This window comes from Glycine soja, chromosome 13, assembly GCF_004193775.1.
Source record: "Glycine soja cultivar W05 chromosome 13, ASM419377v2, whole genome shotgun sequence".
Lineage (NCBI taxonomy): Eukaryota > Viridiplantae > Streptophyta > Magnoliopsida > Fabales > Fabaceae > Glycine > Glycine soja.
This window is the reverse complement of record NC_041014.1, coordinates 28,229,568-28,256,336: the sequence shown is the minus strand read 5'-3', so window position 1 is coordinate 28,256,336 and position 26,769 is coordinate 28,229,568. Positions and strand designations below refer to the sequence as shown.

Sequence of the window (26,769 nt, the reverse complement as noted above, 5' to 3'; positions counted from 1 at the left end):
GATGCTAAAGGTATGTTTCATATTTCTTTTGGTCTTCACTAATCATATTAATTTTAAAGAGCACCATTCAACCCTTTAGTCTAACGGGAAAAAAAGGAAAATTTCTTTGGAAACAATAATTCATTGGCAACATTTAAAATTAAGCAGATCTCACCTGTGGTTCAATATCATACTATGAGTCTTTTTTTTGGAAAAACCAACTCAAATAAATATCATATTTACTTTATCTCGCCCAACTTCTAAGGATATATAAAAAAGGTTGGAGTGAGTGACTTTGTAGGTAGTTGTTTTGAATTCACTACTACCTGACTTTTATCAGCACTTTTTAATCTAACACTTAATAAAAATATTATTAAACATCTTTAATCACATTCAAAAAATATTATCAAATATATAAATAAATATTTTAAATATATTTTTATAATATTTTATCAAATATTATATATAGTTTATATTGTTAAAGTCTGAATGTAATATTTAATAAATATTATAAAAATATATTAATAACATTTATTTATAAATTTAATTTTTTAAATATTATCATAAATTTTAATAATTTATTAAGTATTAAATAAAAAATATTACTAAAGATCACATTTATAATTACGATTGTATCATCAATCATGTCTAAAATAGAGCGTACCCTAAACTCGAGCAACATATTCAAAATTTATGCGGTTAAAATTTAGAGGATCAATTTTCATAATATCTTACAAATGATGATAGACTCCAACCACTGAACTATGTATTTATACAATATCGGTCTTCATGTGAAGATAGAGATTTGATATAATTAACTATATTCACGTTGACCGTTTGATAAGTCCACCAAATGTTCAAGTAATAAAAATTCGAAAATTCGAATGTCAATTTTTATAAAAAATTTATTTTGTATTTGTGTTGGATAATTTTTAATTTATAAGAGGAAAAAATGAATTAAAAGAAACAATAACTAAAATAATAGATATTAACAAGAAACAAAAGATATAATAGGAAATTCAATGAGATGAAAATGTTAAGACCTAACATGTTTTATTTGCTTAAGATGTATTATTTTAAATTTTTCTCTATCAATTGGGTGAATTTTTTCCTACCCACAACTACTAGAATACTTGCTCCTGATGTCTCACGATGACAAGCATATTTTACTTATTTATCTTTCAAATGTCTTTGCAAAGAGTCAATAGATAAAATGAATGAAGTTCTAATTCTAGATGTTTGTTTTGATGCATGAGCATAATACAATCACTTTATGTCTAGCAATAATTTTATTAAAATATTCCTTCTTTTTAGTTCTATTAGAAATTATCCTTTGTCGAGCGACTAATCCCTACAACTGATGCATGTAAAACATTCCTTGTATTTCTATTAAAGATTATTCTTTGTCAAGCACCTAACCCTCAAAGATGATGTAAGAATGAATGATACATGAAATTAAAATAAGAAAGGATAATAGGAAAGAAAACACATGTTTGCATTGATAGATATGAAACATACAATATATCTTTTGGTTTTTTTATGTCTGTCAGACTCTAACTAAGGGTTTAGCTTCTCATAACCATAAGAGACCTTAGACTTGAAAAGGGATATAAAAACTCATGAAGGAGAAGAGATGAAAAAAGGGAATGAAAAATAATGGAAGAAAATAAAGAATTCCTAAAGGGAGAGTTCTTAGACTTGAGGTGTGTATTAGAGTGCTCTGAGATTTGGTGTATATTTTCTCCTTGACTTGAATATCTTTTTATAGTTGTTGAGTGGACTTAGGTCTACGTACTCGCACTAAGCCTGCACTGCTCACGCTTAGCGTGGATACCTGTATTCGCACTTAGTGCGCATCCTCTCACTTAGTGTCAATGCGTGTTTTCGCGCTGAGCACACCTCTTTTCGCTTAGCAAGAATTCTTGTTTTCTTGGGTTGAGTCTTTTTCAAGTATTTGTTATTTTTTGCATTTTTTTTACTTTTAATTCATCATTTTCATATCTACAAGCCATGAATAGGAAGAACATCAATTCTTAACGATTAAGAATAAATAATGGCTAAATAAATATTTTTAAAAATATTTTTGTTATATTTTTAATATAAAAAATAATTTATATTTAGCAATTATCAATGTATTTTCATTTGAGCCAAATGTAACCTCAGAAAACTGCTAGAATAATATTCATGTAAATGCATTTGCCTCAAATGAAAATGCATATAGTTAAAATGCATCTAGAATTGATTTACAACCTTAAAAAAAATAATTAAGTATGAATTATAGTGCAACACAAGAGAAGCTAGAATATTTGATGGGTTCTATTAGTTGTCCTCTAAGACCCACACCAAGGGATGGATCATATCCTATCCATTCCGACGTACATTTCATTTGACAATATCGATGTTATTTAATTATATCATCAAATGGTTAGAAGATACAAATATTTAAATTAATGGTAGTATGAGATAATACAGGATTTTTATATAATCTTAAATCACTCCATTCGATATAGTAGAACTTTAATTAACACAATCATGTATATATGTGTGATAAAATGTATGTGGTTAAGATCGATATTAAAGTAACAATAAAAAGGAAAAGGAAGACATGGTTGAGGTTACGCACTCTGTGATAAGTATTGATGATGAAGTAAAGGACAGTGCTTTCAACGACGAAGCAGCGAGTGTCCGCGTACAAGTACATACCCAATATGAGATAACTAGTACGCCGCACAATCTTTAATCAGTGAGTTTTGCGTTTGCCACTCGTGTGGTACAATAATTCGAACAACAAAAGCAATCTACTTTTTGTCCCCACCATAATTATAATAATTAGGAAAAACAAATTATATTTTACTACGTATCAACTTTAACGAAATAATACTTAAAACATTTTAAAAGAATCATTTATAATTATTATAAAAATAAATAAATTATCTTTTCAGAAAAAAAATACTCCCTAAATGTCTTTTTCGAAAAATTTAAAATATTTCAGTATATATTTTAAATATTTTACAAAGAACTTCAGAATTTCTCAAATCTATAAGTTTCTCAGTACTTTAGAAAATGTCTAAGGGTTTTATGTTCCATACAACAGAAGGCTAAAGACTTTCAATACTCATTTGAGTAGTCATGTGATCACACCATCAACTTAAACACATATGAACACATGCAAAATACATCACAAATAAAAATAACAAAAGACATAATGATAGCTCTCTCTCACTTATAAAAAATTCTCTCAAATCTTTTCTATTTAGAATTATCCTCCCTTCATGACCCCTTCCACTTGGGGTGTCTCATTTCTTTACAACTGCCCCTTAATGGTAAATGGTTTCACTCATGATATGACTTAATGAACATATTAATTAACTGCAACACATTTCTACTTAATCTCTCAGTATGATGGAGGAGTTCTCTAATTAATAATCCAGATACATATCTTACTACCTCTCTAAGAGTCAAATTATTCTCACAACAGTTATTAGCTTTATTTTCTGGTTATAATATTTATTGTATACAAATTATATTACTAATATATATTATAATTAAGCTTATAGTACTAATGATATAATGCATCATATTTTGTACATCTTAGTATATGGTACTATTTTTAGTATAAAACATATCATGTTAGGATATTAAACTGTTTGTGTAAAAAGTAAATTGAAAAAAGAATGAGAAAAATCATGTGTAATCATATTATATATAAAAAAACCTCTAAATTTTAGGCCATATACGTGTAAGTAATGTGCTAATGTGCATGCAGTATTAAATAATAAAAAATTTATATTCAGAATGTTAAAATATTTTTTATACTTTGAATTTATAATTACATTTGTGTATGTAATTTAAAAAATTAGAATCAAACCCTCTTTTTAAAGCAACATATGTCACGGTCGATTCCCGAATCAAATTATTATGTTTTTATATATAAAAGTTATATGAATTTGGTCCTCAATTATAGTTTTAAAAATATTCAATTTTATATTATATATGTTGTTATGAATAAAATTGAGTTCCTAAAAAACTTACCGTTAAAGAATTATAACAATGTTCTGGCGTAAAATAATTAATTGAATTTTTTTAAAATTATAAAATTTTGATTACAATTTTTTGAAGAAAATGAAGACATATTTAAATAACTTATGAAACAATATTTTGTGAGGAAAATACAAAAACCTGCAGGATAATGCTTATGCCTATTGCCTAGCAACAGGAACTCAGACATACCCTATATTTAGGTCCTTGTATTCTCCTCTACACTTTATTTTATTATATGAGCTAGCTGGCACCATTTGAATATTTTTGTAATTTGTGTCTTTATATATACAAGACAAGTGAGAATTAATGGGAGATACATATAAACTTTTTTATATATATATACAATTAACAGGGTTTAATATATTGAAAGAGATTAGGATTTTATATAATATAGTGAATTATGATTCGAATTTTCCCAAGAAGAAATATTAATTAGTAATATTTGTTGTTTATAATATATTGAGTAAAACTTTATCTTATAAAACATTTCTGCGCTCCGAACACAATAAAAAATATTTATATTACAATTTTCTTTAGTTTTATTTTCTTTAATTATTGGTCAAAAGACTTACAAAGATTTTATTTGAGTTATGTGCATAAATCATACTATCCTGTTTTACATGTTTTCTATTTATTAAATATAGATCTTTCCCTGATGAATGAAATATATAAAGTAAATATATATCCTTTTTATTTTTTTATGTTTTTTTTCAAGGCATCCTCCGATTCGGTAGGTAAGAGTTGAAAGATGGACAGACTCTAAAGTAAGAATCGCTTCCGATAATATTATTTTTTTCCTTACATAGCATATAGATCATTTTTGAAAGAAAATGGATTAAACTGATAATAGTTTTTTTTTTTTTGGTTTTGTAATTTGCAATGCATATGATCAGTGATCACCATATCTTTAGTATCTTCAGTGGGTCCAAAATTTATTTCATCTGGTACAAATAATTGTGAGCGTAAGAACCTGAATATTTTCTTTTATTTATTGTTCATCTATTGGGTGTTTTTTCTCCTCATTTTTGGTAAAGGTAAGGTGACGTAAGTAGAGGGGTTTATCATATAACTAAGTAACTAGACCTTGATTGAGCGAGGAGGCAGCTTTATGGTGAAATATATGCATTTGATTCACGTAATTAAGCTTAATTCTCTCAACAACATAGTTCTATAATGTGATATCCATTTATTTGCAAAATTAACGTAGGCCACTCACATATTAATCTTGTTAGATTTCATCTTAAAATCAATTGACATTAAATGAAGTTAAGGATAAGAGTTGCTCCTCATTTTATATATTCTAATAGCAATGGAAGTAAAAACGAGATTCGAGAAATAAAGTTTATTCTATACCATGTTAAATTTCATCTTAAAATTAATTGACGTTGTCCAACTGAAAGCTGCACTTCAAAAAGTGACACACCTTTTAATTAATTTTTATTAACATAAATTTTAAACTTAACTATCATTTACTGATGAATATGTTGTATCAGGTAAGTTACAGCTTATATATATATATATATATATATATATATACACTGCTCTTGTTCTTCCGAGGGCTAGTGAAATTTGCTGGTTGTTTGAGTGAAGTTATTAGCAGGGAGAATCTCACGTACGTCTCATTCTAACATTGATATTTTCCCGTCAGTTATCACCCATCTCACATCTAATTATAAAGAAGTATCTTTCTTTATCTTTTATTTTTTCTTTTTCTTTTTTCTTCCAACGATGTGACTTTTTAATTATTATGAGAAGTAGAGAACGAATGTAATTAAAAAAGGAAAATGTTGCATGCATGTAATTACTATTTAAAATCTATGAATAGAGATAAGTGTATCTACGATAAATGATTGATGTTAATAGAAGGCTTGTAAAATAGAGGTACTTGTATATTAGCTCTCATTAAAAAAGTTTAAATGTATTTTTTTTTCCTATAATTTAGTATTTTTTTATTATTTATTTTTGTAATTTTTTCATTTTAATCCTATAAAATATGTTTCCTTTGTTTTTCATTTTTAAATAACGTTTTAAACAGTAAAAAATATTATTTAAATTATTTTAAAAATAAAAAAAAATAAAAATATATTTATAAGGATTAAAATAGATTTTTTTATAAAGATAAAAATGAAAAAACCACTAAATTGTATGGGTGAAAAAAATATTTAAGCTTTGAAAAAGAATGGATATAATAATTTTTATGTGGAATTTGGAATTTCTAGGCTATTAGATTTTCATAATCCAATAACTAAAAAAGTAATAACTTCTTGATTATGTACTACCAAAAATAAACTTCAAACCTTGATGTAATTTTAATTTTTCTATGCTATTCATACACACGAGCTATTCACAAGTTACTAATATTGAGTTTACAAATAATTACATTGACTTATTTAGATAATTGAGTTCTAACATCAAACTTAATTTTGTTTATTTAATTAAAAAACAATCTTAATAACAAATTTAACTAATTGAACTTTCATAGTTCATGAATAACGCTCATTTATACTTCTAATTATTATATCAAAAACCTTAAAAGAGTTTCATTATTATTACGAGGATTAATTATGAGAAAACTAGTATGATTTTTTCCCCCATTAATAATAATAATAATAATATAAACACATGACTATAATAACAAAAGGCTGAAAAGGAACTTTAAACTTATCAAAGTGTCATAAGTTGTGTCTCAAAAATTCTAAAGATAATTATGAAATAATTTTCCTGTAACTTTATGGAAAAATATATCATACATCTATTATCCAATCAATCCTTTTCAATTGAAAATCTCATTTTTTATTTATTTATTTCGACTAAATTATAAATTTTTTTAATTGATTTTAATTACTATGAAAATTATGAAATAATTTTCCTGTAACTTTATTATTATGATTATTTATCATAACCTTTGCACTAATATAAAAATTAAACACTTTTGTTTTATAGTACCTCTGTTTAAAAATAATCTTGAATCATGTTTGAACAGTAAATATATATAAATTAAAATATGTAAACAATTTCTCAAAGTTCTGAAAATTTATATTTTTATATATGTAAACGCTGATTTTTATTGCATATTTTTTTTATTCAAATATTTTTTTGAAAGGCTTTTATTCAAATATTAATACTTTAAGTATCTACAATCTTTCAAATAAATCCAAATATTACGAAACCATATACAAATAAAATCATAGGATAAGTGATGTATGACAACAAAAATTGTGTTTAATTTTTTTTAGCACTGCAAAACTCTCTTAAGTTAGTGACAATGATATGCCGGAAATAAAATTAGTCTTTTGATAGAGTTGATTGAAAACTCATGTAATTTATGATCAAGATAAAATGAATAAATAAAACTCATGGAACAACATAGCTCACCCAAAATCTATAATTCAAAATTGACATTTGTTTCATGCACATCCATTATGGGAGGTGCATGATTCAAATAAGAATTCAAATGTCTTTGGAAATGCATTGGTATGGATCCAATCACGTTCCAAGCAAGGGATTTTCTTCTTATAACAGTAGAAAATCATTTATACCCAATATTTTATTAAAAAATTTTCAAAATTATTCCTATTAATAAACATTTGTAATCAATATGAATCATATGAATTGTAAATTTGTATTACCTATTTTTTTTAAAAAAATAAAAATATATTTTTAATGTTTTTTTAATAAATTTAGTTATATTTTTTTTATAATTATTACATTAAGTAAATTTCTATTTTTAGCTTTATTATAATTAATTTTGATCTAATAATAATGTCTTTTTTACATATATAAATTTTAAATAAAAATAATAAATTTAATAAAAATTTATATATGTAAAAATATTAATTATTATATTAAAATTAATTATTACAAAATTTATTATGTAAACTTATATGTGTATTAAATATACATTAAAAATTTTAGTGTTATATATAACGACATTAATTATTTTATAACATAATTACCTTATTAGCTTAGTTGGTTAGAGGATCGTACTGATAACTTGAAAATCACAAATTTAAAATTTAGACAAACCATTAATTTTAAATTATTTCATAAAATATATTTTTAACAATGTATGACCCATTATTGAAAAAAAGAAAAATTAAACAAGGAGACTGGAAAGGAAAAGCAGGCTTGGCCCACGAATCCAAAAAAAAAAAAAACACACCTGAAACTCAAGAATAAAAAGGTAACAAGTGACAGGCAGAATGAAATAGGCCTAACCCCGTTCGGATCCAGGACTGAACAGACCAAGCGACTAGTCACGCAGAACAAAAACCCAGGTGAGCAAAAAATAGAAGAACTTAAAAGATAAAACAAAATAAAGAAATAACTAGGTAATAAAAAAATAAAGAAATAACTAAATAAAAAAATAAGATAAGTTAACTGCTTGTAGGTTCAAATCTTGTTGTCATAACTATAATATAATTTATATATTTAAATTACTTATTTATTCTATAAAGTAATGAATTAGAGATTAAAAATAGTAACAGAAAATTGATTTTCCCTCATAAGCTAAATTTTAATGACGATTTTTTTTAAAAAAAATTACATGTAAATTATTTCATAACTAATTGTAATGTATTTAAAAATTAATTTTTCTGTATTTTAGTTATTAAAAATAAATATTTATTCTGTATAAATTACTAAGTCTTCAATGAAATAATGTCATATTTTTTTCCTTACATTATAAAAGAATGGCATACACCCTAACCTTAATAACTTTTCCATTAATACCCAGTAAAAAAAATCCATCAATACGATTTTTTTTAGTGTATAAATAAAGGCAACAAGTCGCATACAAGTGGGAATGATCGTTACGATTTTTTCCATGGCTTTCTTATCTTATAGCTAGCAACGGCAATATCTTATTTAATCAATGAAAGTTAGATACTGACCCCCGCAAGACCTTTGAAGCAAAGTCAATAATAATTTGTGTAATTGAATAATTTGTGTAATTGATATATATATATATATATATATATATATTAAAAAATATATATAACTTTGACGAGATATATTCTCAAGCTGCGAATCATTTGATTGGACTGAAATTTGGAAAAGATATATAATAAATATTGATTTGCTTAAAAAAAATAAATATTAATATATGAGATAAAGAGAAGTAATATTTTGACAATGAAATTCATTTTGATGGGTGGAGGAGCAGCGCACATAAATGAGAAGACTAATTAAAGTTCTGCTTTGCAGTTGGAATATTGGAGTGGAGTTAATGCATTTGCTTAACGATGGTAGATGCTAAAATTCATAACACGTGAAATATTGTTGTTCTTATTCAACATCCATATAGTTAATTATTAAAAAAACATTAGAAATGAAAGGGATAGTATCCTACCACAAAACTTAGATGTATGATATTAACTTACATGTATAACTGATTAGTCAGGACCTTTAAGATATTGGTTAAAATATAAAAAAAATATAATTTTTTTTATTAGAATACATAAAATTATATCATTTATAATTTTATGTTTTTATATGATTTTTATAATAAATATTTTTTAAATTAATTTCATAACTAGGGTACTAACTGTTTAGCAGCTAAACTTATCCAAATTTTGCATACTCATGAGTAACTTATGATCAACGAAATGACATAATGATGGGAAAAAGAAGATAGAATGTCAAATTTCAAATACCATTTAACTATGGTGAAGTGTTGGTGACACATTATCTAACATATAATTATTGATTAAAATTTATTAAATATTATAAATCATGAGTAAACTTATTAAATAAATCTATAAAATTGTGTATTTTTTTAATAAAATTTAATTTATAATAAAAAGTTTAAAATGTATTAGAGAATATATTATTAACATTTTTATTTGAGCAGAACCTAGGCTTAGAAGAGGTCTTTACTACGAAGAGGTCAATAATTGAATTATCTGTTTTTTGAATTTTTCTTATTTTTGCTTGTTAAGTAGTGTTTTTTTTTTTTTTTCAAATGGATTATTGGGATGCTAGAGGTATACTGAACATTTACTGTAAAGCAGGACGGTAGAAAAATAAGGCTATTAAAGATTCAATTTTAGGTTTATAAAAAAATATTATTTTTAATTTTTTAAAGTAAAAACAAAAACAACGTATGCTAATAAAAAGGTTTAATATGTAACTTTCTTATGTAATATATATATATATATATATATATAATCTTTCAAAGTTTACTTCAGATCTCATTCTTCACACATCGGTCCAAGTAAAATTTTAAGATTTGCTATTAAGTTGATGTATCTTGACTAGCATTTTTTTTCCTGCTTTCTGACCTGAAAATGTCTATATATATATGTCTCTTTTTCAGTTATGCATCACAAGCAATTTGTTTTAGACTAAAAATTACATTTCCAAAATATAAAATCAAATTATTTACGTTGGTTGATGTTTCACTTTCAAATGGTTTTAGATTCATATATATATATATATATATATATATATATATATATATATATATATATATATATGTGTGTGTGTGTGTGTGTGTGTGTGTGTGTGATAATTAAGGTGGATGTGATGACTATAGTACATTTTATGCACTACTAAGTTGTTCTCTTGAACTGGGCATTTCGTTATTATACAAAGTGACACACACATGTTTATGAACAGACTAGCTCTAATTGGCCCAATCGACCAATGCTTCTTATCAGATTTAAATTGAGTTTGGCAGGAGTAGGACTTTCCAATTATTGTCTTATTAGCTTGTTGACTAGTTAAAACTACGAGCATGGTTCAAGCATCTTTTCAATAGCCAGTTATTCCAATATTCTAATTAAATGTTCTGGTTGTTAAATATAGTTATAATTATTATTCGTTCCGTCTCAGAAAAGTTTTAAAGTCGGTTTGAAGATTTCCAATGGGTAAATTCATTTGAAAGTGAGTGTTTTAAATGCTTTAGGAAACGGTTATTTGTATCATTCATATTGTTGGGAGAATTATTTGAGGTTTAAATAATTTTTGTTCCCTTCCCTAAATTTCTTTTATGTTCCCTATAAGTTAAGAAGCTAGCTTTTGATTTTAGTTATTTTTAAAGATTTTAATTTTAAATTTTATCTTTGTATGTTTTGTTTGTTTCAGCTAGCGTTGCAATCAAGTAGTAGTAACGTTAACAATTTATCGACTTGTTAAGTCATTAAGATATTTGACAAGGTAGTCACATATAATTTTTAATAAATTATATTTTTTAAATTATTAAATCAAAAGAGTTAATGACATCATTTTAGTCGTTTGGCACATTAAATATAATCGGTGATTTCAAAACAAATTTCCTTTTGGATTAAAAATATTTCAAAATTCTAAAAGATTTTTTCAAAATATTTAGCTAGTCAAAATGCGGAAAAAGTAAATACATTGAAAGAAAAATAAACACATAATAGGATGTTTGATAATAAGAGTGCAAAAACAAAATGGGTTTTTACGTGACACCTAATTCACTAGCAACATAAGAGAAGTCTCTAACGTCATTCGGGTTGGGGGGACTAAAACAGTTTTTTCTTCTTTAAATTAGAGCGACAAAAAAGATTAATTTTAAACCAATAAAATATTATCACTTTATTAAAATATCATTATTTCAAACAACATTTTGCATGAAAACATATATTATCGTTTCATATTATATATTTATCTTTTACGGTAATATATATTTCGTAATAAAATTGTTAGCTATATAAATTACTATGATAAAATATTTTTTTAATAGATTTATCTTTACTAAAAAGGTTAGAATGTAATTAAGAATTTGTTTAAGATGAAATGCTAATAAATAGGAATCTTCAAATCCAACCCAATTTAAAAAAACTCAAATCGATAAACCAAATTATTTTGTACTATATATCTTTTGCATAATTGATCAGTTCGATTCGATTTTTGTATGGTGTTTATAAAACTGAACCAATCCAAAACCTAACTAATATGTTTGTTACCCATACATTTTTTTATGAGCAAAAAATATTTCATTAAAAAAGAAGAAAAAAAAAGATAAAGGGTACACGGTTACCCAACCCTTACAAACCAGTAACAAATACAAACCGATCAGATCTATATAAAATTATAAATGATCTGTTACCCATACGTTATTATGTTTGTGTTTCACATGTAAGTATGTAACCTGAATTACTTAACTTTATGTGTTTTATCACGAGTTAGTGATCTCGCAAGACATGTTGCGTTATGATTTAAGAGAGATGGTAGTTTTTTTTGTTTCTTTTTTCTTTTCTAAAAAAATTACCGTATTCATTTTCTTTCTCTGTTTCTGTACTTTTCTTCTATAGCTATATGTTCTATTTTGATTGCTTGATTTGCAGCTACTTCAGTGGGTAAGTTTGAAATTTGGGTTGCTGTTTTGGTGTAATTTTAGTGAGCTCATGAAATATTGCCCTTCATATATCTCAAAGTTATAAAAGTGCTTATTGCTTACTTGTTTCTTACTATGAATATTTCTCCTTTTCCGTGCATTTTCTGAACTTTAGAACTTAATGGCATTGGATGAATATTTTTCATGATGTGTTGGTAAAGGCGTATATAATTCAAGATTTGGAGCTAAGGGCATAAGTAAAAGTAGGAAGTTAAAATATCAGTAAGCATGTATAGGTAGAAATCGAATAATCTAATACAATTCAAACTGGATTGGATTGAATATTTATTTAAGCAATATTTATTTTATGAAATCTTTTTATATTTTTAAGAATGTTACTTCTGGGACATGAGAATATCATTTTTGAGTATTTAAAAAAATATATATTTGGTTATATTTTAATATTTTTTAGAATAATTTTTAAAAATTAAAATAATTTAAATAAAAATTGAAAGTTTGATGTGTATTAGACAATAAACTTTCATATTCCTATATGAATATCACTTTTGCAACCCTTCCTCATGGAAATAAAAATATTGAAAAACATGATCAAAAATGAAATTATAACATTTCTAGGATTCAATTATATCCAAGAATGTTTTTTCAAAATTTGTATTAAACATGTTAATTTTTTTTTATAGGCAAATATATTTAATTGTATTAATATAGAAGCACAAACAGTATCATAATCACCAGACAAAAGATAAAAAGGAAACATAAACCCTTATTCACTTTGATCCTACAAATCCCTCTTAGTATGATGACTACCTCACCTCACCCACTCTAAAAAAAGAATATTATATTTACATTTGCACATTTGTGGAAATATGATAAGATTTGGTCAAACAAACTCTTAAAGAATACAATTTAATTGAATCGACTTATGGGTTAACTTAATCTTTGATTGATTCAAAATCAATCCAAACTGATCCATAAATAATAAATGGCTATATTGTTAAAAAAAAACACTTTAAAACAAGCTAAATAATCTATAGTGTCATATAAAAAAATGAAAAAAAATATTTAATAGAGTAATGTCTATTTTTACAAAGCACTAATCAAAATTCACTGCTCACTAACCAACTTAATAATAATGGATACTTTTGCATCTCATCAATATGAAAGAGTTTATTTTATTTTCATTTTAATGCCTAACCTTCCAATAAATTTCGCATTGTATCAAAAGGTCAATATATTGGCGAGATTTTTGCAATGCTCATGTATGTCACTCAAATTATACAGAGAAATTTGAACCGCGCCACCTATGAATAAATTATCTACCCGATGTCATTGAATTTGTTATCTCATTGATAGAACAACTTTTATGCTGCTTTGCCTCCTTCACTCCATTGATGGTATAAAGTGATGGTTGTATAGGTGGAGGTAATTGGGTATTTTCATTTGAAAGAAAAGAAATGACATCAAGCATAGTGGGTCTGTCCTTTGCTTGGTCTTGAGTGCATAAGAGACCTATATGAATGCATCGTATTACTTGGATGTGGGGGCATGATCCATTCAACATTGTGTCAACTAGCTTTAGAGCTTCTCCTTGATTCCATAATTTCCATGCCTGAAACAAATTAATACAATTAATTTTTAAGTAGATCAAATTGAATTTTATTTTAGTACCCAATTGCATGGTTTTGATGTAACTTACATATCCTATAAGATTGAGTGGATAATCATCACAATTGTTTTTCTTTCCACTTACAATCTCAAGAAGTAAGACGCCAAAACTATATACATCAGTTTTGGTTGAGATGACTCCACTCATGGCGTACTCAGGAGACATATAACCACTGAAAATAAATGAATAAATAATATTATATAAGTGCTTGCAAAAAAAAAGTGTAAAGTGAAAATTTCATCACAAAGATACTTACTATGTCCCAACAACCCTATTTGTTTTTTCTTCAGATTGTGTCAATTTAAATATTCGAGCCATTCCAAAATCTGATATCTTTGGATTCAACTCATTGTCCAATAAAATGTTGCTAGCTTTCAAGTCTCTATGTATCACTTTTAATCTTGAATATTGATGTAAATATACAAGCCCTTGCGCAACTCCTTGGATAATCCTGTATCTTGTCTTCCATTCTAACACATTTCTTTTGGTGGAGTCTATTTTGAAGGAAAGAAAAATAAACAATTAATTGAAACCAAAGTCTCAAACAGATGAAATATTGAAACCATAGGCATAAGCTATTCATACCAAAAAGATATAAATTCAAACTTTTGTTGGACATGTATTCGTAGACTAATATCCTTTCTTCTCTGTCACTGCAAAAACCTAAAAGCCTCACTAGATTAGTGTGCTGGAGTTTCACGATTAACATAGCTTCATTTTTGAACTCTACCAATCCTTGTCCTGAGCTTTTGGAAAGTCTCTTTATAGCTATTTCTTGGCCATTTGACAATTTCCCCTAAAAAATAAATATTCTTATTTATTTATGAAGTATGTAGTTAATGCTAAAAGAACCTTATATTAACGAAAATTAAAAAAAAATTGTTAGATGCATACTGTTGAAAAACTAGTTGAGGTCGAGCACCTAAATTGAACAACGAACATAATTTCAAATTTATGTGTGTATAAATATTTATACATAGAAGTGAAAAATATAAATAAATTTATACCGTGTTAACAATATTATATTTAATAACTTTAAACAGTAGAATTATAAGAATTTATTAATTACCTTGTAAACAGGTCCAAAGCCACCCTCCCCAATCTTATTTGTGAAGGAGAAATTGTCGGTTGCCTCTAGAATGGTTATTAAGTCGAATATATGTGCATCATTACCTGTCCTCTTCTCATTCCATTGTTCTCTTCCTTCATCGTATGCAGCAGAAATTTCAGTGTCATAGAAGAGACTTGCTCGTTTCTTACGTTTTTCGACTGCATATGATAATACATAAAATGATAAAAACTTCAAGGATTAGATAGGTCCATTTGAATTCGGGTGGTCCTATTTATTATTATTAATTAGTTGAACTAAAGTCCACTGCTTGCAAGCTGTTGATAATATTATTAAAAATAACTTCAACTTCTTCTGAATTTCCACAATTCCATACGATAAATTTACCTCTTTCTTTTTGTTTTCTCCACAACATAATAAAGCATGTCATGAATGAGATTATGAGGAGAAGAACTCCAACCGTAGCAACTGCGATCCATATTCTCCTCTTCTTGTGTTCTGCATGGGAAGAAAGATTGCTATTTTCTATATTTGTAATTAAACAAATATTATAAAAAACTTATCAATACTACTCCATATTCACACAGATTATAACAAAATAATTTTTTCACACCCCATGCAAGAGTGTGAGATGAGTAAAGGAAAGATTAAAACAAAACAAGAAAAAAAAAGAGAAATATATTAAGGGATATGATAATATTTGTTTTTCTTGGTATTTACTAAAGTGAATATTAAAAATGAGAAATATATTAAGTTTTTATTTATTTATTTAATATAATTACATATTTAAAACTCTAGTGATTACTGAATATATTAAGTTTGAGGTTAATATAAAAATTTAATTTTTTAAAGAAGTATATATTCTATATATACACGTGTAAAAAAACGAATAACCCATTTGAATGCACCAGTATCTTACTAGTTTATACAAAACAAAATCTCTCACTGTATGTAGTAGAATGTATAGACTGATTGTATCATTTGTATGAACTTACTAGCTTTGGTTTCAGTCTGAAAGAAGAAAATTGGACGACCAACACCGGAATTAGTCTCAACAAAATATGATGTGTCGTCTCTGCTCCATATCTCGCAGCCAGTTGCATCCTCCTTTGCATAAGTGTAGGCCACACATGAGCAATTTTTCAAGCACTTCATCCAGCAATCAGAAATAGTCAAGTTCTCTCTTTCATCAAATATGAATCCTCTCCTTGACATTGCTCCTAAGCTATTCCAATTGGGCAAGTACAAATCATCATCTTCCCTGCATTTGGGAGGCCGTGGCATTGTACAACCAGGGACAATCTCAATATCAACGCATGAGTAAGCGGCACCACTAGCATTCAATCTACCCAATGGCTCCATGGTGAAATAACCAGAAACTGAAGCATATTCAAAGTAAGTCACACTTTCATTTGAAAAGAAAGTGAAATTGAAGTTCTCCTTGTAAAGTGATGAAGAGTTCAAGTTGCTAAAGCTTCCATTTCTCCATTCTCCACTGCTCCATATGATTGCCTCTCTCCACCTACTAACCAATTGGTTAGTTTTGGGATCAAGGCTGAGAGAGAAAGACCCTGACCAAAGAGTTCTATAACTTCTCCTTGCTGTTATAGACCAAGTATGACCAGTGTTCTTGTCATAGCCAAGCTTCATCCCTGGTAAAATTGTGTCTGTGGGGTAATCAAAACTCTGCCATAACACCCTCTTCACAGATATTCCATCTGGGTTCAACTCATGAAGCACAAAGTTTCCTGTGTCTAGCAAAGTGGCACGAACACTTTTGTTAGTATTTTCTGCTTCAACTGAATATAGCATCATAGTGGTAGTACTAGACAGAATTTTCAGGTTGGAAAATTCATCAATAGTGAGAACTCCAGGGTCATCGTGGATTGGATTATCTCTGTTGGCAACCCAAACGTAGTAGTGGAATTTATTGGCTGATACGCCAAGGTAGAATTTGCTGTTAGCGTCAGAGCCATCATCAAGCTGAAAGAAACGCAGTGTGTATAAACCTGAAGGAGAAATCAAACGGTTGGTTGATCCAAGTTGATGGCCTTGGAGCAACGTGTCTTCCCTCAAGTTTGAAGGCTTTGTTAGGTGCAAGAAACAAGTAAAAGTTATGAAGCTTACCATTCTTTTGCTTAAAGTCATTTTTGAGGAAAGATGCACCCGACATAATCTGAATTTAGCATATATATAGACGGGTCAAAGGTCACTATGGCTTTGGAGAAGACAGTTTAAACTATAAAAGTCATATAATAATTTTACAATATTTTTTAAAATATTATACAAATAATGATATATGAAGACTATATTATTCCAAACACCTCATTAATGCTCATATTTTTTTCTCTCATATCACCTATTATACTTTTAAACACTTCGAATATAAAATGGTTTTATTAAATTATAAATATTACATTTTTTTCTGAGGGCTTTTGCCTTGGCGTCACGTGGTTAGTGGGCCTTTGAGGCTGCGTGTTTGTGGGAAACTACTACCGGCAATTACCCACGTGAGCTTTAAATTTATTTGTTTATTCTGAAAATATTTTTTCCACAAAATTATGATTATGTTGAACAATTATATAATAAAATTGTATTTTCATTGCACAACTTATATACTGTACAGTGAAATTGAAATTGTATTTCTATTATTATTGACTTAACATCATAGATTTATGTTTATTGTAACATCCGTGATTTTCAACTTATCAACTGTGACGGTTTCTAAGACCTCATAAATCAACACGAGACTTTTCAGCGTACTTTATTCTCATTCACACATTGTTTGATAAATTTCCTAAAAGGTCACTCGTCCCAAAACTACTTCAAACCAAGCACAATTAACTATGGAGTTCTTATATGATGGACTATCAAAAAGTAGATGCATCTTGTTGGTATAGATAATATCAATTAATTATTTTAAGTTATCCTCAACTGCACGGTCTCATACCTATGCAACCTTTGAATCTCTTTCATTCTGGTGTGATTCAATGGGGATGTTACATTTAGTGCCCATATCCTCATCCCAAATCCATTTCCAATAGCATAGATTCAACAACAACAAAACCTGCAACAAAACCCAAAAAAGAAAAACATGGGTGCTCGATCTCAAAGGGAGGCAAGGTGGCTAGTGTTGCGGTGCATATCAACGACGAGTTGTGCAGGGGGGTAGCGTGGTTCTGGATCTGGGTTGGGGTGGTGGCGGTAGTTTTGGATCTAAGGAGAAGGGAAGGGGAGGGAGTGTAGGAATTTGGTGAGTAGGAAAAATAGAAATTTCACAGAGGTTGGTAATTTAAATAGCAAATGTAGTAGTGTGAATAGTTATTCCGATGTTTGGGCCTTGTTTTATGGAATTGAGACCCATTTCTAGTGACTAGTAAGATCGCCAGGCTTCATGTTTTCTACAACATTGCCTAATGGGCACCTGCCGTGCCATAGCCATTTTCATTTTCAAATTCGAAGTTGTGTGGTCTAAGTAAATTATATAAAATTATTGTTTATACAATGTAAATCAATACAACAGATGTTTTCAACATTGTTAGTCAATGTCTTGTGCGGTTGAGGTGACTTATGTTTGTTATATTTTATTTCATACAACAACTCTACCATCTTCAAAGTGATTAGTGCTTGATTAGGACTAATCCGATACAAAGGAAGACTTAAAATAAAAATTGTGAGAAAAAAATTTCTTTAAAGAAAAGAGTGAGATATGGGATCTTTTAGATTTTCAATTAACATGTGTGACTTTTTTTTTTTCTTAAAAAAACTAATGCTAAGAACTAATAGGTCTAAAGCTTTAGTTATTTTTATCTTTAAGCTGACTTTGATCTTGATACAAAACATTATTATATATCTTTTGCAAAATCTTGAACAAATAAATTAGAAAAGAATTTCTAGTGCTGGCCATTTTGCTTTCACATTTATTAGAATGACAATTTCAACAGCAAAGTAATTATCTCAGTAGTAAATTTGCTTCTTGGTCTGAAATGCCCTCACCAACCCTAGCTGAGTTGTCCCCACTCATTCGTGGAGCCTTGATGTGCAACACTATCCGTATTGGACTTGCGTGGTTAAGTGACTTGTAAGATCCACAAACCGAAAGGATTTTTTCGATGGGCAATTGCTTTCTGCATTTTTCATATTTCGAAATGATGATTCCAGAAGTAATATGAAAACTGCAAAAAACAATTCTGGAAGTGCAGAAATAAAAAAACTTAAAGTGTCACATATTCTTATTTTCAAATTCAAAATCGTGCAGTCTAAGTAAATTATATAAAATTATTATTTACTCATTGTAAATTGATGCTAGAAATGTCTTCAAACATTATTAGTCACAATCTTGCGCTTGAGGTGACTTATCTTCCTTATATATATTTTTTTTTGTGTGTCAATACAACAACTCCATCCTTCAAAGTGATTAGTTCTAATTGATACAATAAATTATTATATATGTTTAACAAACTCTTGAACAAGTAAATTAACAAAGAATTTCTAGTGCTGACCATTTCGCTCTCACATGATGACAATTTTACACCGCATAGAAGTACACTCTATCTGTTCTAACAAATGTTAACCACAACCCACTTAAGTGGAATTTTTTTTAACATGTTTACAAATTTTGAAAAATTAAGGAGGTGTTTGATTTGACTGTTTTTTTATTTTTATTTTCATTGGAAATAGAAAATGATGATGAAAATATGTTTGGTTGAATTTTTAAAAATATTTTCAGTGAAAATATTTTCTTAAATGAACCAAAAATTGAAAACAATAAAATCTCGTTTTCAGTTGAAACCAGAAATCTCATTTTAAGTAAAATGAAAACGTGGTGGGAAGAAATGTAATTTTAAGCAAATTTAAAAATACATTTTCTTTTGAAAACACATTTTCAGTGTTTTTATTTCTTGAAGCAGAAAACAAGAAGTCAAATCAAACATGTTTTTAGAATTTTAATCTTTTGAAAATAAAAACAGTTTTTAGAAAATGAAAATGCAAATCAAACACACCTAAGGAGCCTATTATCTTAAATCCTAACTAGTCTTCTAATAGATCTTGTCACTTCCAACCTCAAAATAAATACATTGGGGACTTTTCCACTTGTCATGACTATTTACATTCACAAAAAATTTATGAACTTTGAACTTTTCCAAGAGCGTATACAATTTATCTACCTGATGTCAATGAATTTGTTGTCTCATTTATGGAACAGCTGTTGGGCTGCTTTGTCTCTTCCATGACTCCAATGTTACAAAATCCTGGTTGTTTCGGTGGTGGTAAATGAGCAATTTCATTTGAAAGAAAAGAAACAACCTCAAACTTAGTGGGTCTGTCTCTTGCTTGATCTTGTGTGCATAACAGACCAATATGAATGTACCGTAACACTTGGGTAGGAGAGTATGACCCATCCAAAGTTGTGTCCATTAAGTTTAGAGCTTCACCTTCGTTCCATAATTTCCATGCCTAAAATGAACATGCTTTGTTAATTGTCAAACCAATAACATATTTATATCCTTCATTAATTGCATGGTTTGACATCACTTACATAACATCAGGATTCAATGGGTAATCATTTCTATTTTTCTTTCCACTTAGAATCTCTAGCACTAGAATGCCAACATCAGTTTTAGTTGAGATGACACCCATCAAAGCTTACTTTGGAGTAGGGGTAGGTGAACGGACTTAGGTCCATGACCCAGCCCTCGCGTCAGTCATGGACTAAAATTTTAAAAAAATTTATGACTATACAAGATTTTAAGCCCATCCCACATAACTCATACGTTGGGTGGGTTTGGATCGCGGAGTCTGCAGATTGATCCGTAAACCCACAACCACTAACTAAGTTCAACTCAAACTCAATTAATCTTAAAAGTCTAATCTAAAATTTCTTTGCATTTATGTTGAAAATTTATTTGATAGTGTGAACTTTTGTAATTGAATATTTATTAGAGATTTATTAAGATTTTTTAATATATATATATATATATATATATATATATATATATATATAATTGAGTGTAATTGACTATTTTTTAAGAAAAAAATATATTTATTTTAAAATTGTAGTTTTTTTAAAAAAATTAGGCCCGCAGACCAACCTATTTGGCCTGTGAGATCCGTTGGACGGAGGAGAACCAATATATTAAGTCTGTGTAAGAGTGTGAGATGAACTGACCCAGTCCACTGTCATTTTATATGAGATGAACCGGTTCGCTTATCCACCCCTACTCTGGAGACATATAGCCACTAGAAGAATAATATTAACCCATCAAACAATGTAGAGCTTGGAAAAATGCTAACATAATTAAAATATGATATAGATACTAAATGTTTGAAAGAAAAAAAATATCCTCATTATGTTCCAACAATTCTATTAGTATGTTCTCCAGTTTCTGTCATTCCAAATATTCTGCGCCCATGCCAAAATCTGCCCGCTTTCAAGTCTCTATGTATCACTTTCAATCTTGAATATTGATGTAAATACACAAATCCTTGTGCAATTCCTTCAATAGTTTTGCATTAATGTAAAACTATTCAGCCAGTTTCATCCTCATTAGTGTAAGAGTAGGCCTCACAGGTGCAGTTATTCAAGCACTTCATCCAGCAGTCAAAGTTGCTCAGCTTCTCACTTTGATCAAATTTGAAACCTTTACTAGACATCACCCCATAGCTACTCCAATCACTAGAGTATAAACTATGATCATTATCTCTGCATTTGGGAAGACTTGGCATTGAACAACCTTGGAGAAAGTAATTATTATCGATGCATGAGTAAGAGGCACCAGAAACGCCGCCACATATTGAATCCAAAGCATCTCAGTAGATAAAATTAAATGGAACATATATCACGCACGTTTCATTTTCATCCGATTGGTACTCAAAAACAAAGTCCTTATCAAAAGATGACGAGTTTAATTTGGCAAAACTTCCATCGTTCCATTGGCCACTACTCCAAACAATCTTCCCTCTTCACCAAATAGCCAATTCCTTCGTTTTGTGGTCAAGGCCAAGGCTGAAAGACCCTGACAAAGGAGACTTATCACTTCTCCGATCCATGATGTTATAGACCAATTATGGCCTGTTTTTCTGTTAAACCCTAGCTTCATCCCAGATAAAATTGAGAATGCGGGGTAATCAAAGCTTTCCCATAATCTCCTCTTCTCAGATCCATCTTGGTTCATTTCATGAAGCCGAAAGTTGTCATTATCTTGCAAGATGGCACTGATAGTACTGTTGTTGTTGTTATTACTTTCAGGTTCAGAAGAAGAATAGAGCATGATAGTGGAATTTCCTCCTTTGGAAACAATTTTCATGTTACCATATTGATCAATTGTGAGAACCACTAAAGGGTCACGGATTGGCATGCCTCTATTGGCAATCCAGAAATAACTATCACTTGAATTATCAGCAGTTGGTCTAATTCCAAGGTAGATATTTTCAGAGCCTTCGTACTGAAAGAAACTCAGCTGTTGTGAGCTGGTGACCCTAGCTTAACGTGTCTGTGTTCAAGTTTGAAGGCTTCGTTATGTGAATGAAACAAGTAAAAGTGATGATGGATAGCATACTTTGGCTGAAAGTCATGGTTGGTGGAACTGGAATTATGTCTACCACAAAACACTTTTGATCTTATTAGCCTATATATATATATATATATATATATATATGAATTTGCACTATCATTTTCATATAATTAATTATATGACATTAGGGAAAAAATAAGTATAAATGAAAGGGGTTATTTGTTATTCATTAATTTGACCTACTAAAATAATAAGCCGTTTTGGAACGAATTCGAGTTTGCTTGTGTTAGAGTTTTATGTTTCCATCCCCCACACTTAATTAAAGATCCTCCCATTCTCAATAAGAAAATTTTACAAATCTCAGGATTAAATTTGATTGTTTGACTTTTTTTCTTTTTTTTTTTCCTTCTGAATTCAAATGGCCTTAGCCAAGTGAACAGATGTCGCACATATTCAATGTAGTCAATTAAAAAAATGAACGGGGTCAATTGTCATTTATCGACCTGGGGAAAAAATATTTGTTTCCGTGACGCGATGAATGTTGTTGTGTTCGTCGTTACCAACAAAAATATTGTTGTGTTCGCTGACTTTTTCAAATACTTTTGAATACAAGGGGCTTTAGCTTAAAGTAGATAGAAAAAGACTGCAAAAATAAACTAATATAATCCGGAGGAGACCCTAGATAAATCAGAAAAACAAAAATCAACGTAGACAAGGCACTGGCATGCGAGATAAGATCAATTATAATTGAAAATCAATTCAGTACACGTAGTGACAAATAAGAAAAGGATATAAGTATGTGATATGATAAAATAAGTGATGAAATAAGTAGAAGTGGACGATCGAGCTCTTGTTACAGAGTGACAAATATGAAAGATTAAAATTCAACTTTATTTTCTTTAGGGTCTGACCAAATTTGAGAAATATCAACACTCATTAATGGTAGAAAAATTGAAAGTATAATTAATCTTAAATTTTTTAATATTAGTTTTATCATCATTAATTATTTTTAACCTTATTGGAATGATATTGTTGTATTGATGCAAATAGGAAATTAATAGAATCTCATTTTCCAAGTTACCTAATGGTCACACACTATTAATAAAATCTTATTTTATGAAAATATCTCAATTTTACAACTTAAGTCCGCATCATTTATGTCCAAATTAAATAATATTATACTTAAGAGAATTGTTATAGAAGATAGTATTCATGGTGTCACTGCTGGCCTATTTATAACACAGACTAGAGATTTACCCATCAATGGTAATGTTATTCATTTGTCAAATCTTTTTCCAGTCAAAACAAGAATAACAATAGTATCTTTGTAGTTTATAATGTTATTCATTTGTCAAATTTTGATTTTAAAATATATTATTTAGTTCTAATTTCATTGGTAATCTCAAAGATTGTCTATCATAGCACTTAGTCATGATATCAACCTAAGTTGAAAACATTAAATGTATCCTGTGGGACTCATGTTAGTTTCAAACATAAAATTTATTTTTACCTAAAATTAGTCTCACTTTTGCTTATTTTAGTTGTTGAAATTTGTTTTGTTTATTTTAATTATTAAAATTTGTTTTGCTTATGAGGTGTTTGACATAATATTTCTACTAGGATCAAGGTCTTTTTTTATTTAATTTTTTTGTTTCAATTTTTGTATATTGTTCATTTTTTTGGTATAAGGCTTTGAGTTGGACAAAATCTAATAAGAAATAAGCACCAGAAGATAGTGTTCATGACGTTGCTCCATTCCTACGTAGGTACAGGTCCTGTTTATAACACAGACCAAAGATTTATCCACCAGTGGAAACATAGGTTAAAACGAGAATAATAATAGTATCTTTGTAGTTTATAATGTTATTCATTTGTCAAATTTTGATTTTAAAATATACTATTTTAGTTCTAATTTCATTGGTAATCTCAAAGATTTCCAATACCACTTAGTCATGATACCAACCTAAACTGAAAACATTACATGTATCCCATGGGACTCATGTTAGTTTCAAACATGAAATTTATTTTTACCTAAAATTAGTCTCGTGTTTGCTTATTTTAATTGTTGAAATTTATTTTGCTTATGAGGTGTTTGACAAAATGTTTCTACTAGAACCAAGGTCTTTTTTGGTTTAATTTTTTTGTTTCAATTTTTATATATTGTTCATTTTTTGGTATAAGGCTTTGCGTTGGACAAAATCTAATAAGAAATGAGCACTAAAAGATAGTGTTCATGACATCGCTGCATGCCTACTTAGGTACAGGTCCTATTTATAACGTAGGCTAGAGATTTATCCACCAGTGGAAACGCAAGTTAAAACAAGAATAATAATAGTATCTTTGTAGTTTATAATGTTATTCATTTGTCAAATTTTGATTTTAAAATATACCAAATTGAAAGGAAAAAAAAGAAGAAGAAAAAACAGCTATTTATTTATAACATTTAATTAAGTTGTTATAATTTGAAGTTACTTCACTAGATAACCAAATTACCACAACACAACCAACAGTAAGAAGGTCATCATCTTTGGGGTTCCCAGTGCCTTCACTCCTACTTACTGGTTTTTACTTTTCTTTTTCACTTTCTAACTTTCAATCTCCAATTTTTAACCAGAAAATAAACCGAAACAAAATCATGGGTACTTGAGTTTCAATTTTTTAAGATATCAACTGTTGCTTTGTTGAGTGGGCTAAAAAAATGAAGTTTTTAACAAGCACATGCCTTCTTTCTACCCTCTCTTTTATTATTCCAATTCCAATTAAGGTTTGTTAGTTTGTGTGATTTTTTTGGTTTTGTTTAATTATTGTTATTATTATTATGTAGACTATAGCTGAAGGTCTTTTTTTTTATGTTGTGATGACAAGAGCGAACACTTGGGATTTCCTATGTCTTACTATAAGGGAAAGGAAGATGTCTAATATAGGTGAGTTTTATGCTTCAAATGATACAATTGTATCATCGGATGAGTTTTGAAAAGTTTTTATCCTTTTTTTCTTTCTAAATTCAAGCTGCTACGATTGTTTATGTTATGTAATATATTTGACCTGCGCTATCTTTTGATTGTTATCTCAGATGTTAATTAGACACTAACTCCTTGGTTCATATATTCACTTAATGTTTTTTCCTTTATTTTTGGCATGTTAACACATAAGCTTTCTTCCCTCGGTTTGTCTAAGTGCTATTACCACTAGAATTATGTTATGTCTTTGTGTTCAGTTCAGTCATTCAACAACAAAAGCCTTTTTCGAATATATTACTACTAATAACACTTCTGCAATGCTACTATACTACTATCCATAACACTTTTTTATTAAACAATCCTATCAGCATTTGAGAGGTTGAGACAGCAGCATTAAGTCAAATACTACGGGAACCACAAAATACTAAGGCTGCTTAAACAAATGAATTATTTAAAGGGGCAGCAAAATTAATACTAGAAATGGACCTGGGTACAAATCGAGTGGGGAAAATGGATAAGAATATGAGTTTTAAAAAACAACAAATAAACCACAGAAAAGTTAGCAGTAATAATGGATGGATCTTTAAGAGGCAAATTAAAAATGTTATTAAATCTTAAATTCAAATCTCCCTACTAACAACCATTACTATTACTACCAACAATATTACAATAAGTTTAGGTTAATTGCAACTGAAAGACCCTGACAAAGGAGACTTATCAATTCTCCATGATGTTATAGACTGATTAAGGCCTGTTTTTTCTGTGAAAGCTTCATCCCTGGTATAATTACGTCTGTGGGGTAATCAAAGCTTTCCCACAATACCCTCTTCACAGATCCATTTTGGTTCATTTCACGAAGCAGAAAGCTGCCATCATCTCGCTAGAAGCACTAATAGTACTGTTGTTGTTATTACTTTCTGCAGTTTCTTCTTATTTTTCCGTATAGTAGAAGAACCGTACGCTCGACCTCGACACGATGGCGTGTCCGACGATCGTGTACTTCGAGGTTAAGGCGCTGAAGATCGGAAAGGTCACGACGCTGGAATGTGTCATGTGCCTCAACGAGTTCCGCAACGACGAAAACGAAGGTGAAAGTTGAAGACAAAGGCCCTCATTCAGTTGTGGATGTGGTGCAGTTCTCGGCAATGGATGCACTCTCCGCGGTGGAAGGAGATCGAGTTCGTCAGACTTCAACAAGAACTCAAGAAGGTTTGGGA

The 26,769-nt window shown here is 28.8% G+C and overlaps 1 protein-coding gene across 1 annotated transcript; it reads right to left on the bottom strand.

Moving 5' to 3' along the window:
* Nucleotides 1-13,492: 13,492 nt before the first annotated feature.
* Nucleotides 13,493-17,208, bottom strand: LOC114381755 (G-type lectin S-receptor-like serine/threonine-protein kinase CES101). Its single transcript, XM_028340975.1, has 6 exons — nucleotides 16,074-17,208; nucleotides 15,466-15,576; nucleotides 15,183-15,278; nucleotides 14,266-14,503; nucleotides 14,040-14,181; nucleotides 13,493-13,952 (listed from the first exon to the last, which is right to left on the bottom strand). The coding sequence occupies exons 1-6, from the start codon at nucleotides 17,206-17,208 to the stop codon at nucleotides 13,656-13,658; spliced, it is 2,019 nt and encodes a 672-aa protein (XP_028196776.1). The 3' UTR covers nucleotides 13,493-13,655.
* Between the last annotated feature and the right edge of the window lie 9,561 nt (nucleotides 17,209-26,769).

Excerpts from the sequence above, each read along its gene's own strand:
- LOC114381755 (XM_028340975.1), bottom strand. The coding sequence starts at position 17,208 with ATGGTAAGCTTCATAACTTTTACTTGTTTCTTGCACCTAACAAAGCCT. Across the intron at positions 14,504-15,182 it reads ATGGAATGAGAAGAGGACAG|ACTCCACCAAAAGAAATGTG; the intron begins GTAATGATGCAC and ends CCTTCAAAATAG. Across the intron at positions 13,953-14,039 it reads CACTCAATCTTATAGGATAT|GCATGGAAATTATGGAATCA; the intron begins GTAAGTTACATC and ends AATTTGTTTCAG.